Source organism: Exophiala mesophila, assembly GCF_000836275.1.
Source record: "Exophiala mesophila strain CBS 40295 unplaced genomic scaffold supercont1.3, whole genome shotgun sequence".
Taxonomy (NCBI): domain Eukaryota; kingdom Fungi; phylum Ascomycota; class Eurotiomycetes; order Chaetothyriales; family Herpotrichiellaceae; genus Exophiala; species Exophiala mesophila.
Genome location: NW_015622506.1, coordinates 1,621,139 through 1,634,890, shown reverse-complemented (window position 1 = coordinate 1,634,890; position 13,752 = coordinate 1,621,139). Strand labels below are relative to the sequence as shown.

The 13,752-nt window shown below is 49.7% G+C and overlaps 5 protein-coding genes across 6 annotated transcripts; 2 read left to right on the top strand and 3 right to left on the bottom strand.

The window, feature by feature from the left end:
* Window positions 1-2,557: 2,557 nt before the first annotated feature.
* Window positions 2,558-3,027, top strand: PV10_04202 (uncharacterized protein; the record flags this gene model as incomplete). The annotated part of the gene is made up of 2 exons (XM_016368737.1): window positions 2,558-2,569; window positions 2,614-3,027. The coding sequence occupies 2 exons, from the start codon at window positions 2,558-2,560 to the stop codon at window positions 3,025-3,027; spliced, it is 426 nt and encodes a 141-aa protein (XP_016224525.1).
* A 668-nt stretch (window positions 3,028-3,695) lies between these two features.
* Window positions 3,696-5,249, top strand: PV10_04201 (uncharacterized protein; the record flags this gene model as incomplete). Its single annotated transcript, XM_016368736.1, has 8 exons — window positions 3,696-3,770; window positions 3,826-3,889; window positions 3,953-3,983; window positions 4,036-4,065; window positions 4,125-4,412; window positions 4,507-4,663; window positions 4,763-4,999; window positions 5,103-5,249. The coding sequence occupies 8 exons, from the start codon at window positions 3,696-3,698 to the stop codon at window positions 5,247-5,249; spliced, it is 1,029 nt and encodes a 342-aa protein (XP_016224524.1).
* A 42-nt stretch (window positions 5,250-5,291) lies between these two features.
* PV10_04200 (uncharacterized protein) lies at window positions 5,292-6,958 on the bottom strand. Its single transcript, XM_016368735.1, has 2 exons — window positions 5,819-6,958; window positions 5,292-5,756 (listed from the first exon to the last, which is right to left on the bottom strand). Exons 1-2 carry the CDS (start codon window positions 6,635-6,637, stop codon window positions 5,391-5,393), a joined length of 1,185 nt encoding a protein of 394 aa, XP_016224523.1. The 5' UTR covers window positions 6,638-6,958; the 3' UTR covers window positions 5,292-5,390.
* Window positions 6,959-7,179: 221 nt separating this feature from the next.
* Window positions 7,180-9,782, bottom strand: PV10_04199. 2 transcript variants are annotated; one of them, XM_016368734.1, is made up of 2 exons: window positions 9,445-9,782; window positions 7,180-9,306 (listed from the first exon to the last, which is right to left on the bottom strand). In XM_016368734.1, the coding sequence occupies exon 2, from the start codon at window positions 9,211-9,213 to the stop codon at window positions 7,396-7,398; it is 1,818 nt and encodes a 605-aa protein (XP_016224522.1). In that variant the 5' UTR covers window positions 9,214-9,306; window positions 9,445-9,782; the 3' UTR covers window positions 7,180-7,395. The 2 variants fall into 2 exon arrangements, with proteins under 2 accessions (XP_016224522.1, XP_016224521.1); XM_016368733.1 differs by having other exon boundaries at window positions 7,180-9,782.
* A 276-nt stretch (window positions 9,783-10,058) lies between these two features.
* On the bottom strand, window positions 10,059-12,933 carry PV10_04198 (uncharacterized protein). Its single transcript, XM_016368732.1, has 3 exons — window positions 12,022-12,933; window positions 11,070-11,967; window positions 10,059-11,016 (listed from the first exon to the last, which is right to left on the bottom strand). The coding sequence occupies exons 1-3, from the start codon at window positions 12,297-12,299 to the stop codon at window positions 10,675-10,677; spliced, it is 1,518 nt and encodes a 505-aa protein (XP_016224520.1). The 5' UTR covers window positions 12,300-12,933; the 3' UTR covers window positions 10,059-10,674.
* Between the last annotated feature and the right edge of the window lie 819 nt (window positions 12,934-13,752).

The following is a 13,752-nucleotide window of genomic DNA, read 5'->3' as shown; positions in this document are numbered from 1 at the left end:
ACTTGGATTTTCGTTCAAGGGTCAGCAGTTTGCCTACGCTGACCAAATGAGGCCCCAAGTCCTTCATAGATGTGACCTCAAGGAGCCGCATAGAGTTTTGTATCTCCCCATTCAATACTAACAAGGACGCACAAATTCGAACGCCTACGTTGAGCCTAGAATGATATACCGGAAATCAATATCTACGGTTACCACAACAAAGGATCAAATCCTCCACTAGCTTCTTGCGTCCTATCACCTCCAGCCTCAGCAATCATGCCGCCGTTGACCGATTCCGAATGCTGCTCCTAGGCTTTGGTGCTCTTTTTGACAATCAATGGACCCCATTTTTGGTCTGCCTGGCGAGCCCACATGTCAAAAGTGGCTTTCACGACCTTGTCTTTTTGCAAGAAGTCTCGCGCTTCCTTTGCCAAATCTCCATCGACTGGCTTTGGGAGTCCATACACAGATGCACGGATCTGAATACGAGCTGCTCGCTCCAAGTAGACTGACAGAAATGCAGCCTCCTGGATTGTACGTCCTGCAGTTAATTGGCCATGATTGATCAGGATGATGCTTTTCTTATCGCCCAGAGCCTGACTGATGATTACACCTTCTTGGTCGGCAATGGGGAGACCAGGCCATTTCGACAGAAAAGCGCAGTCGTCGTAGAGAGGCGTTTGATCCATTTGCGAGACTATCAGAGGCTGTCCAGCGGCCGCCAGCGCTGCCACATATGGGGAGTGGGTATGTACGATGCTTTGAACGTCTGGTCTTGCGTTGTAAACCCATAGATGAAACCGAGTCGCGGGGTTTGCCATTCCCGTGCCCGACACGACATGGAGATCCTTGTCGACCTCGACGAAATCATCAGGCGTCGCCTCGTGGAACCCTAGACCAAACCGAAGGGTCCAGAATGTATCTGGTCGAGTCTGTGACCGCGCCGATATTTGTCCCGCTAGCCCAGCGTCTTCTTCGTGAAGGGCAACAACCCGGCAAGACGTGGCCAAGGTTTCGAGAAAGCCTCGCTCTACCACTGCTAGCTTGTTTGCCATGTTGGCATCTGCTCGGCGAGCAAAATATTCCTCTGTCCGTAGGTTGTCCGTGGCAGAAGGCATGATGGAGAGCTGTAGTTGGAAGCGCAGAACGACGACTAGATTTTGACTTCATCCTTCCCGGTTCCAGGGCGAGGCGCACCCGCTGTTATTATATCGCCATTTCAGGGCCCAGAACCTGGCCGAGTGCAAGGGGCCATCCACTCTCCATCACAAACCTCAAGTCCCGAGATAATACTAGAAAGTTACTACTCTAGCCTATCATATAATGCAAAATTCTTGATTCAATGATGCTGCCAATCAAAAAGATATCCGAGCTGCGGAGACTAGTCGATCGTTGCACGGAGTACCCACCCATCGGTTCTCCGAGAGGATGCGGCCTGTACAATTTCGATGTGAAATGAGGGGATCTTTACCTTTTCGCAAGGCAGAAAACCTATTTAGGTCATATGATAGGACAGTTGGAAAGAGAACGTTGCGCTTGAGAGGGTTCAAGAAACACGTCCCACACGGCCCGCTATTGAGTACTTCAGGACCACTGCTTAGTCAAATGCTAAAACCTGCGACCCAAGGCACCGAAAACAAGACAATGAACAAGCATCAGCATTTAGACCTATGAAAAGACCATACAGTGAACATGTTTTCAGAACACCAACTGCCCTATGCCATCTCGACCGTAATGTAGCAACGGATGCCGGAAGTCCGAGGTGCAAGAGGAACGACGTTCAAGCCGTGCCAAGTGGTCGGATTTTGACACCATTGGCTGGGCCTACATACATTTGTACACTTCATATAATCAAAACAGTCAATTAGAATCATATCCGTTGCGTTTGCCAGTGTAGCATTACATCATTTTGACTCAGACGATGGGGAGAATGCCAGTGCTGACGATGAGAGCCTTCGCAGCTCCATTGTGGAGATTAATGAACACACAAGGCGGTCTTCGCGATCTGTAGGCTGTTGTCCTAAATACCTTGTCGACTGAGTACGCGAAAGCAAATCGTTTGCAGTCAATTATGGTAAGTGACGTTCTTCTTAACGTTGTTCACATGCTCTTAGAATGCCCAGTTCACGCGCGGATGGTACGCAGAAAATGAATATTCACCGCCTTCGTCAGATACGGAGCAACTTTCAAGCATAAAAAGCAAGATGACACAGGTGGATATTCCAAAGAACACCGGTACAGGCAGGCGAAAAAAGATTCTATGGTTCTGATGGAGGAAGTTGTGACTGACAGGAACTCAGAATCGGCGACCAAACAGCCAAACAAGACGCACACTTTATCACACTGTCCGACTTCCCCGGCACGGCCAGGGCGAGGAGAGCCGCGGCAAAAGTGACGATATCTTAACGATGGAATGACTGAACCGATGTTGATGCAATTTCCTGCGCAGCTGGGGTCAAAAAAATGAGTTAATGTAGTTGGACACAGACGGCTTGACTACATGTCCCATTTTTCGCTGTTGGAGAGCAAACATTGTTTAATGTCATACCTAGCAGTATATAACGCAGTTGGGGTCACAATGCTCGGTTTTGTGAGTTTCTTGCTATTCAAACGTCATTTTGCTAACCTGTCCAGAATGCCTTTGCCAATCCCTTTGGAATGAACTTTGTTTCGAACGAGGTATCGACGACTTTCTTCAATGCTGACTGGCTCGCGCGCAAAATTGGGCGGACTTGCTCGTCACGACACTTGATCAATGGGCTGTGCCTTTTCTCTTCCTTATTTTCGTTCCGGATCTTGTGGGGTCTATATCAAACTACCAGACTCTACGTCGAACTCAGGGATGCCTTGAAGTTCATCCACTTACCCTTCGGTGCTCTCCCAACTAGCCTTGATTTTGAGCCTTGTCCCACCTTTGAAGCTGGTCTGGCATTGTTATTTCTCGTGGAGAATATGATTTTGAGTGTGCTCAACGTGTTCCGGTCAAGCCTGATACTGAGAAATGTGCTTGATCGTTTCCAGGCGGACAAAGTCGTCGAAAATAAATGAAAAGCAGCCTCAATCGCCAACCTCGACTGAGCAGATACTTGGAGCTTGCCAACATGCAAAGGGCTCAAACCCTGCTTATCATGATGCCACAGGGATACGCGAGTGGAAGTGCTCAGGTAGCTTCGATCTGGCGGTTGGCAATCCATCAGAACCCGCAGAGTAAGGGCGGCACAGCGGGTCATGGAGCTCAAGGTTCCGGGAAGTGGGCAAAGTTTAAGGCCATTAGGTTTTAGTTCTATACACACGGAACTCAACGTTTATGCTGTGGTGTGTCTGCCAGTTCGCACGAGTGCTTGGTATACTCCCGGTTTTCGGCTGGAACAGACTCAGCAGTAGTAGACCCGCTAGACTTAAAGGCATGCCATATGCTGGAAGGCACGAAGAGTCGTGTTACAGGCTTTCTGGCGGCGTTGACGAAGTCAATGTCAAACATGACTGCAAGGAGCTGCAGCACGAGGGTTCCGTAAACTATGGGAGTCCAAGGGGTCAAACTGCAGTCGATTAGGAATGTGACAATGTACCACTCACATTACACGTAATGCTTGCTTCACTTGCCAAAGACATAACCAACCGACTCCGTATGATCGTACCTTCGAGAGACCATCGAGACTATTAAGACTATCGCTCCTAACGAGTGCACCTGGTAGGCACTCTATCAGAGAAGCAGAATGGATAAGGCCCCACTCAGTTATAGATATCAATCCAAGACATCTACACCAGTTGAAGTCTGGCAGGACGAGCAGGTACGGTCTTCAACCGTGATTTCTATCAAACGAACATAACCTGATAGCGACATAGAAATCGTTATCAGACTCTCCTCAGGAAGAGCCCCGCGACAAACTACATCGCTGGGAAGATATTCGTGAGACAATCCAAGATTTGATCTTTCTTGTTACTCAGACCTTGACTAACCTATATATGACAGCGGCATGGCAACGGCAAGCATCCTCGAATATGTTGCTTGGATTTCAGGCACATCTACTGACTTTGACATCTTCCTGTATCTAGAGACAACGAGCATATCATCTCTGGATATCGGTAAGATTCTGCCTGTGTCAACTGGACGCCTTGTCACTAACATTGTCTGATCTAACCAGTCCGCCTTCCTACTCATGGCGGATATCACTGCTGAGCATCTTTTCTCTTCATAATGAAAGCAGTCAGTTCTCCATCCTCACTCAAGCCAAAACCAAAAAGAGATCTTTGACATCCGCAACAGTCAACATCCACTCCCACCTCCTAGGCTCCCTTCTCTTCGCCTTTCTTCCTCTCTATACCTTCCACAAACTCGATCCCTGGCATACCGCCCACGCCGATATAATCGACATGATAGTTTTCGCCGTCTTCTTCTACGGCGTAGCAGCTTGTTTCCTCCTCTCTTCATCGTACGTCGCGTCAAACAATTCTCAACAACACAACACCCCAAATCAATCTCCCTTTCCTATTCCTCACTGACCATACGGTACTAACTTACCTTAGATTCCACGTTGTGTCCAGCCATAGTCCCAAAATCGCCGCCATTGGCAACCAACTCGATTACTTGGGCGTGGTTATCCTCATGTGGGGAGCAACCATCCCAACTATTTACTATGGATTCTATAAAGATACACGACTTCAGATTGTGTATTGTTCCTTAGTAAGATTCTTCCTCCTCCTCCTCCTCCATCACAACCTTATACTCCTAGTGAATCACCGAGTGACGACGAGATTGATTGACTTTGAAATACATATATAGGTTTCACTCCTCGGTGGACTTTGTTCAATTGCCACCTGCCATCCGATTTTCCGGACTCCGTCTTTTCGTCCATATCGAGCTGCTATGTATGCGATGCTTGGTCTTTCGTCTTTGGTCTCGGTCGGTCATGGTATCATGTTACATGGCTGGCACGAGCAGAAACAACGAATGAGTCTTGATTGGATGGCGTTGATGGGTCTGCTTAATTTGACGGGGGCGGTTATCTATGCTGCGAGGGTAAGTGGGTTTCGTTTGAAGATTTGGATTTGACTTGGATTTGTATGGTTTGGTCTGTATTGTTGGGGACCATATGCTGACTGACGTACGTGAGTGATTTTAGATTCCTGAGCGGCTTGCTCCTGGAAGATTCGATATTGTTGGGTCAAGTCACCAGATCCTGCATTTCATGGTCATCTTCGCTGGTTTGGCGCACACGGTTGGCTTGTTTCGGGCGTTTGACTATACTCATAGAAAGATTGACGCGTAGCGAAGCGTCGGTAGAGATGGATGCAAGAGCAAGAAAATCGGCTTCGGTGACAAATTTGTCATGATTCGTCATCTATCTAAAGCTATAAACTATATGCCATCCCGCTGCGTGAGTCCCAATCCATGTTGCATTGCGTTTTCGCTAAAAAGAATACTCCCGTTGCCGGTTCCGATCGTAATTTGGAGGTTGAGGTTGAGGTTGAGGGTCAAATTCCTCATACGAGCCAATCTGTTGCCTAATATCGCCGTAATTCAAAGGTCCACCGGGTTTAGGCTCCATCTGAGTCGTAGTCATGTTGGGATAATAGTCCCGTGTGGTTGCCGGGTGATTGGGCACAGGAGGCACGTAATCCAAGCTGCCATTATCATAGAGACTGTCCCGGCCGCCTCCATAGACGCTAGTTCGGTAATCATCGTTTGGATCTAGCAGTGGATCCTTGACGTCCCAATGACCTTGCTTGGTGCCGACGCTGAATTCGAGATCTTCCTTGGTGATGCTGTCCCAATACTGAAGGGAAAAACAGGTTAGCACGACGCCATACAAAGCACGATCCACAGTCAGTCACATACCTTGTACACCATCATGACGGCCAGTAAATTAAGAACGGTGGCAAAAAACAATCCATCCAGATAGTGGCTGACCTGTTCGCAAATCTTCCGAGCAAAGACATAGAGAATGACCTGGCCAACAATGAAAAACAGAGCACCGAATCCTAAATCTCCCAATGGCCACCTATCCTGCAGAGTATTGACCACAAGAACCACCTGCATGACAAAGTACACGGCCAAAAAGATGGCGTTGATGACATAAAGTACAATAAAGAGCCCGATGGTGTTTGTGGGCGACAAGCCAGCCCAGCTCCTGAATGTGAGCAGGCTGACGGCGAAAGTGATGATGAACATGACCAAGCTAGTCAACCGCAGTAACCAGACTGAGAGCGTGGTTCCGTCCTCGTAGAGTTGAAACCCGACAAATCCGTTGATCACAAGACTCGTACACAGAGCGCTAGCCAATCCATTCTGAGCGGCCACAAACCAGGGAAAGGCGCCTGAACTGGTGGCTGGAATTACGCCTGCGTCCAAGACCAAGCTGATGATGGTCAACAAGCTGTATATGTAGAAAAACGTAAGGATTTCTCTCCGGCCCACGGCGGTAAATTTGGACCGGACGTGGAAGATCATGATGGCTGTCATGGCGAGGGCAGCGATGTGGGCAAAGTCCGTGGCAGCTTGGAAGATGATTGTGTTTCCAAGTTCAATAGATCGTGCGCTACATGCTGGCAGAAGAACCGGGCTATTATCAGATGTGAAATCGGACGGCGAGCCTAGCAGGTAGCACTGAGGCAAGGCTGCCTGTTCGCAGATGGAGGCGAAATCGCCGAACCCCATATTGGTGGTCCTGTAGTCTTGCGTCTGAGTCTAGCCAAGTTTATATGTTCGAGGAGGGGAGAAGCGAACGGCGAGGCGGAGAGAGTGGGAGTGAGCGGACAGTAAGGGTTTTGAGCGTTTCGATAGGGGGTTTGGAAGGGTGAATGGTATAGGCGGTAGTCAAAGGAGGAAGACACAGATCGAGAGCGGTAGATGTCAACGAGAGGCGGTGGGTTGAAAAGAGTGTACTGAGGTCAGGGCAGAACAAGTTAGAAGGAGAACGAGGGTTTGTTACAGATTGAGAGATGAGGATCAAGTCCGATGGTGTTGGACGAGGCGTAGTCCTACGCCTTTGGCGTTGGTTGGCGTTGGCGGGCAACGAGGGAAAAACCAGGATGGCGCAGTCACGGGGGGCCATTAGTACTAAATAGGTTAGCGTCATGTCTCATTTCTGACGGCGGCGATCTTCCCCTTTAAATAGAAACACGTGCTTTCACACTCAACATCGCCATCCTACGAACATATTCATGTGGAGGAGAGATGACTGCAGTGTTGTATACAGAGCTAAACGAAAGTAGCATCAATCGGTGGTTTCAATCTCTATTGATTGTGACATCCTATGAACACCTGGGTATTGCCATTCCTGTGCCTCTGTGCTGCTAACCCGTGTTCCTCCATAGCCTCCAATGCCATTCCTTTCCCAATGCTTCATGCGTACGGCTGGATTCGAAAGCTCCTATTCTGACAATATCAATGACCTTCACAACGGCATTTGTAACCTACTCCCAAAGGCTCTTAACCCGAAACCTCACCATTCCGACCATATGTTGTGCTCGATTTTGAGCGATGGCAAGATGTTCCTTAGCAGCCTTGTCAAGCTCCAGGGCTATGAGCGATTCCATCGTCTCCCGTGCTGTTCCCAAGGCGTTCCGCAGTTGAATACTGGCAGGTACCAAATGGCGTTGTAGTCGTGCTCGGATCATGACTACGTTCGCCTGCACCTTTGACATGTACGGCTCCTGGTGGACATCGTCAACCACTGTTGGCGCCTGATGTGATGGCAAATCAGTCGAAACTGACGAAACTGACATGGATGTGGTTGTGGTTGTGGTTGCAATTGTGCTCAGAACAGATGGTGATTCCATGCTGACCACTTGTGCAGAATGTGCAGAATTAGGAGGAACGAGTGCAGTGGATGCAACGCCAGTACGGATTGCCACAATCGGCATGTTGGTTGTGCTTTGCACTGAAGCCGGCCAAGTTGGGCGCAGAAAGATGCCAGCAGCCAGGTTGAGGATGACACCAAATGAGACAACAGCGACCAGGAGGTGAAGCGGGGATGGAATGGCCATACTTCTCCACAAGTCCACCATTGTTGAACGTCCTAACTTTGGAGTGAACGCAAATGGTTTTGCTGGTGGAGGTCTCGGTGTATTCAATGCCCATGTGATGTGCTTATTGACGTCTGCCGAGTCCAGGCTCAAGAATGTGCTAATATCAACTGGGACACTTGCAATAACACGTGAATTTGGAGATGTCGGTTCTGTGGCTTCGATGTCCTCTCGAAGCACACCATCTTGCAGATACTCCTGACAACTTCCAGCCAAGTTCTGGTTCAGTCTGATGGCAATGCAGGGTAGATTGTGACGACGGATGAATTCAACAAAGTGCTTGCTTGGTGTGTCCAATTTTCCCATCACATCCAGCTCAAGACAGAGGATGGCAAGGTCTGGGGGAGTCCATCGCTGTCGAGAGATTGTAAAGTCCTGGCCATTCCACCGCGAGGAGATTCGAGTGTTTGTCTCACTATTCTGCAAGTGTAATTCCACCTGTGGGCTATTGCACATGTCCACAGCCTCCATCGCCTGATCGTAGTATTCAAACTCAATTTGCTTGTCGATGGCAACGAGATCGGCAAAGTCCGGCTCGGAACCAGGGCCAAAAGTATTGGGGACGAGATGAAAGCGGGTGGCAGATGCAGATGCACTAGAGCACACCGAACTGCTGGCACTCGAGACCAACGCATCACCCAGTTTTGCTTGGATCTCAGGCCGAAACTCGTGCACATTATTGCCCAGCAGAATCACCTTGAAACAATCGTAGCTGGCTAGATCTAAGCCATGCGAAGAAAGTGACAATCTGATGGCTGACTTGATCAGGGTTGTTTCATCAAGTTGATGTTGCGTTCGGACCACACTTTGCTCTGTATGAGTCAGATCCCTGGCAGTTTGACCCTCCTGTGTAGCACGTGGGCGAGAAAGATCGAGCGAGAGATCGGCGTCCATATGGGATTCTGGATGGTAAGGAGACATGGGGCTGAACCTAACTGAACGTGAAGCGAAGATGGGGGAGGCGGGCAGATTGGGAAAATCCAATATTGACGACTCTTGTTCTTGAGGGCGATCCTCGTCTTCCAATGAATCAGCCTCTGAACCGTCATCTTGGATGTCTGTACCCGTCACACTCTGAACATCGTCTGCGCTGCGAACATCGAGAAGGGAGCCGAGGTCGGTGTGTTCGGAGTCGACATCGTCTTCGAAAGAGGAATCTGCATCAGGGAGGGAGGTCCAACTATCGCTGAGAGAGGTAGCCTGCATTATAGAAGGTTGCGCCCTTTCGAGCGGGTTCACGGTCCGATCGAGGTCGTTGGATCGAGCAAGAATTGAATCGTAAGAGAAGGCTAGAACTATCTGAGGGTATACAAGGTCAATTTGGTGGGTACGGCTGGTGTCAGTCATGTTTGGTAGAGGCAAGGGAGGGAGGGGCAGTGGCCAAAGTGGTGAAGAACGACGATATTCAGATTCGGTGGGAATGTGAGCACGACTTACTGAGCCAGACCAAGGTGTAGAAGAGGGTTGCTAGAGGTGACAGAAGATGAAGTTGCCTGCGTGCTTCCTCACAGGATGAGGCCCAACCAGGTGGGGTAGTGATGAAGACTATGTAGGTCAGTAGTGAAGAAGGGTTGAGAGTGGTTGATGAGGGTCTTGTAGAACAAGAGTCATCAATTGAGAGTTGATCTGAGTTGTTGTAGGAGGATAGACGAAGATCAGGCAGCCGAACGTTTGCCTTCTTCAGTCCAAGTGTAGAGGTCGAAAGTAGGTAGGTAGGGAGAGGCTTGATGAATGACTCGAGGCAATCATCTGGAGATGCAGCCTGCAAGTTGATGTGGTTGTCACTAAGAACGACTCTGTCACTGATGGACGCCCGATAAGAAGTCGCAGGCACCCCTCGGCCCCGCATCCATGTGAGATAGGGTGGATAGGCCGCACTCCACCAAGCCTATTATCCGGACTATGGGAGCCTACTGTGCCTATTTGTGCCTAGTATTCATGCCAAAGTCTAGGCCGGCAATTACTTAATCACATGGCTCTAAGTACATAGGTACACCACGAGGACTCGTATCTCCAGTGTCCTCACATATGCACAGTATCTCAGGCACACACGATGGTTCAACAATCTGTCCATATTATTATCGATTGGATACAGGGATACCAGTCCAAAATTGTCTATCTGAACATGGTTGACTGACTGTGTGCCTGATTTAGTCAACCGGATGGCTCTTCCATGCCACCTCTCCTCGACTGTGTGCAACACCCTTCTTCTCGACTCTTATTTTGGGCGAGTCCTTCCACGTCCCGTTGGAATTGTATCATTGTGCTTTTTCCTTGTCCCCAATCGCAACCCTGGACCAGTCACCAACCTCCCCAGAGGCGGTGCGCGAGTCCGGCGCTTTCTCTTGAGTTCCTTAGGCCACAAAGTCCACTCAGTAATTTATGCCAGTCCATATGATACCTTTGCACTCCATCAACTGGTCCAAATTCTTCAGTCCGTCTCTTGTTGGCAGATCTGAACAACCGTATGCTTGAGCGGACTTGATTCCCGTGGATCCAATCTATGGTCCTGTAGCTTGACATGCCCTCACCAGACCTGTTCACTCCTGCGAGGCGCCGAATCACAATATTGGGCTTCAAAACAGCCCAAATCAACGTTCCGTGTTGATTCCATGATCCAAACATTGGTGGCAGGTTCGACGTTGCTCTTCAATCATGGCGGGATGCTCAAGGCGATGCCCAACCTCCTGCAGCGAAAACCCATTCCTCGAGACAGCTACCTTCCTTGCCCTCAACATCGCGAATGTCAGTATCACAACGACACCGACATCCTACCCCGTTTTCTTTGGGAAGATCAGGAGTCGCCCAGTATTCGTCCTCTTCAATGCGTTCCTTTTCATCTTCCGTCGTCTTCTCCAGCCATGGAATCCGGGGAAGCTGCCTGGCCGGCGCGTTGGCTGGACAATGTTGGATCGTGGTATGCCGGTACCCAAAGTCGCGAAAGTAATGGACATCTCGCGTCTGCAACAGGGCACCTGCCGCCAGAGAGTGGATGGGAGCATCTCCCCACTATGGTTTGTCAGTAACAACACATGAGCGTGTGGTCCAACGATTGAACTCACCCTTTCCATCCAAAATCCACCACTTCGATCCATTGTCTCGAAGAAGTCGTTGTACTCTTTGCTTCGGAACCAATCTAGTCGAGCAATCTCGAAATTACTCCAGAAATGGCACATGTTGTACTTTTCTCCCTCCATCGACTCGGGGTCAATATCTTGGATATTCTGGTGGCCCGGCTCAGTTTGCAAGATCTCGTCCGGCAGCGTTTTAGCCCGCTTCTCGTCCTGTCCTCCCGCTTTGTCCGGATTCTTTTCTGTGAACATTGTCCACAGGTCCGACTCGAGCTTGTGCTTGCGTTTGTATGCCGAGGCGTATCGGAAGATGTTGGGGACTGTCTCCTTCAACTCTTTGACGGCAATGGTAAAGCCGTAGGTCTTGTTGGCCTTGGCCATCTCAATGAAGGGATCGTAGGTAATGTCGCAAAAATACTTGATATCTGGCTCCACACGCCAGTACCACTCATACTTGTCCAACAGGGGATGTTTGTAGAAAAAGCCCGAGTAAAATCGGCACATGTGGTGATAGCTCTCCATACCACCGTACATGATGGCGGCGTCACCTTGTTTACGAATTCCCTCTCTTGCAACTTCATGGTCCACCCAGTCTGGGTATCCCCACATAGAGGGATCGATCTTGCCAAACTCGACTGGACCGCTTGTGTAATTGGTGATGGTGTCCTTGAAGTCCTGCTCGAATTCTCCGTCGTTGAGAAAGACGTATGGATAGTGAAACCAACGGTTGAAGTGACGCTCCATGCTCTTGATCGAATCAATCACGCCAGGGAGCTCTTTATTTCTGGCAAGGACGACAAAGGCAGCATTGGCTCGAGGTTGTTTGGCGGCATCTTCGGGATTGAGACAGCCCGTCGCAAAGACACGATCGTGCTTCTCGTTTATTTTCCTGTAGTTGTCTGGTGAGCAAAATGAAAATGAAAAATAGTTGCAGACAACTCACCGAATACTGGGGGGTGTTCCCGCTGGAACCAATATTCGTCCGGGAGAATTAGGATGTCTGACGACCAAAATGAGGATGAGGATGACTACCAAGCTAGGAAATAAAAGTAGAAACCCCAGTGGAACGGATATTGAAGAGTTCCCTTTTAACCTGATACGCCTGCGGAAGAAGGAGAGGCGTGTTGATGACTTGGACTTTGATTTCTCTGTAGTCCATGTTTCAGGGGGAGGCGACGACGAGGCCGGTAGACGTTTTAATGCGCGTTGAATGAATCCCATGGTCAGATGAGCAAGCGCTTATAAGGAAAAGTATAGCAGAGGTCTGGCCGCACTCAGACTTCAGAATTGTCGGGCCAGCATGTAATTTGATTCGGCCCGGTTGGTCAGGAGAGGACAGCTGAGATGGAGATGTGCATCAATCGATGGTGAATGCAAGGTCGAAGAGTTGATACCTTGATGATTCGGCCTGGTATGGTAGCAATTAGTTGCAACCAAGGGTCTTTGATCAAAAATCGAGACGGGGGTATAAAAGTCGAGGACGCGGGAAATCGTTGGTAGAGGAAGGAGGCGCTTGAAGAGGATGAGGACGAGAATCTGATGCCAAAAGAGAAGATCCAGCAAGCGGCGTAGATCAAGTTCAACGATGTATTGGCTAGGAGATGAAGCGAATGAGAGAAGGAGATGCCGTTGGGGGTTCTTGCACGGATGACGAGCAGAGGGAGGAGGTGTGCTCTGAGGAAATGTACAGATTCGAACAAATGCGGCCAAGTGCGGAATCGAAGCGAGAGAAGTAGAGACGAAAGTCGTGTCTAGGGTGGAATGATTTGCCGTGACTGGTCGGAGGGATGTGTCGAGCAATTCAAGTCGAACATGTGTAGGTATGAGACGACAGGTATGGGGAGGTGGAAACTTGATACGGGAGTGTTGAAGTTTATTGAAAGGAGTGAGGTAGATGTGGCAGACTGGAGACTGGAGACTGCAGATTGCAGATTGACTGGAGACTACGGAGAGTGGGAGAGTCGTGAGTGCAGACTGCGCCGTAAGCAACAGCATCTGAGAGGGTTGCAATTTCGGCGGATCGGAGTGAATTGGACAGAATTACAACTTGTACCTTGTGGCGTAGCACCCACCCACTGGCACCGTACCTCTTGGTGGCCCCTCGGCCTACTCGCGGTGCCTGTCCACCAGAGAGCCTTAGCTAATAAAAAGACCGCCAGTTACCCACCAAGAGTCTGAGACAGGCCCGAGGCCCCCCAGAAGCCAGGTCGCCAGGTACCTAGGAACCTGAAAAATGGCCTGACAGGACCCAACATTAATGCTTATAAGGATTAGGTAGCCATGCCCCAAAGCTTCCATGACATTACCAAGAAGGGGCAACAAAAGAGCATGGTCTCGCCTAAAAGGTACCTCCGTCCCTTAGGTAGGTACGTAAGAAGAACTCGACTCTAACGGCGAGTCATCATTCTGCACCAACCACGTTCACGTTCCGCAGGAGAATTCCCCCTTGGCGCGTGCCCCTGGGTGGCAACCACGCAACTCAACGCTTTCCGTTATGTGGCACATATTGGCACTTTTAGCTGATCCTCGCCGCTGAATGGTGCACCAGCCCCTAGAGCCACGGCAAACCCACCCCCAAGAGCCCTCCGGCCGCTAGGCATGCTTATATCTCCCAATCCTGAGAACAAACCCATCGCCACTGTCTCAGAGCAAAAGTTTATATATTTGTGCTCGT

Bases quoted from the DNA above. Each gene is read 5' to 3' on its own strand.
- PV10_04198 (XM_016368732.1), bottom strand. From the start codon at position 12,299: ATGGGATTCATTCAACGCGCATTAAAACGTCTACCGGCCTCGTCGTCG. The intron at 11,968-12,021 runs GTGAGTTGTCTG...AGACAACTACAG, and splicing joins GGAACACCCCCCAGTATTCG to GAAAATAAACGAGAAGCACG. The intron at 11,017-11,069 runs GTGAGTTCAATC...GACAAACCATAG, and splicing joins GTGGATTTTGGATGGAAAGG to TGGGGAGATGCTCCCATCCA.
- PV10_04200 (XM_016368735.1), bottom strand. From the start codon at position 6,637: ATGGGGTTCGGCGATTTCGCCTCCATCTGCGAACAGGCAGCCTTGCCT. The intron at 5,757-5,818 runs GTATGTGACTGA...TTTTCCCTTCAG, and splicing joins CCGTCATGATGGTGTACAAG to TATTGGGACAGCATCACCAA.
- PV10_04199 (XM_016368733.1), bottom strand. From the start codon at position 9,354: ATGACTGACACCAGCCGTACCCACCAAATTGACCTTGTATACCCTCAG.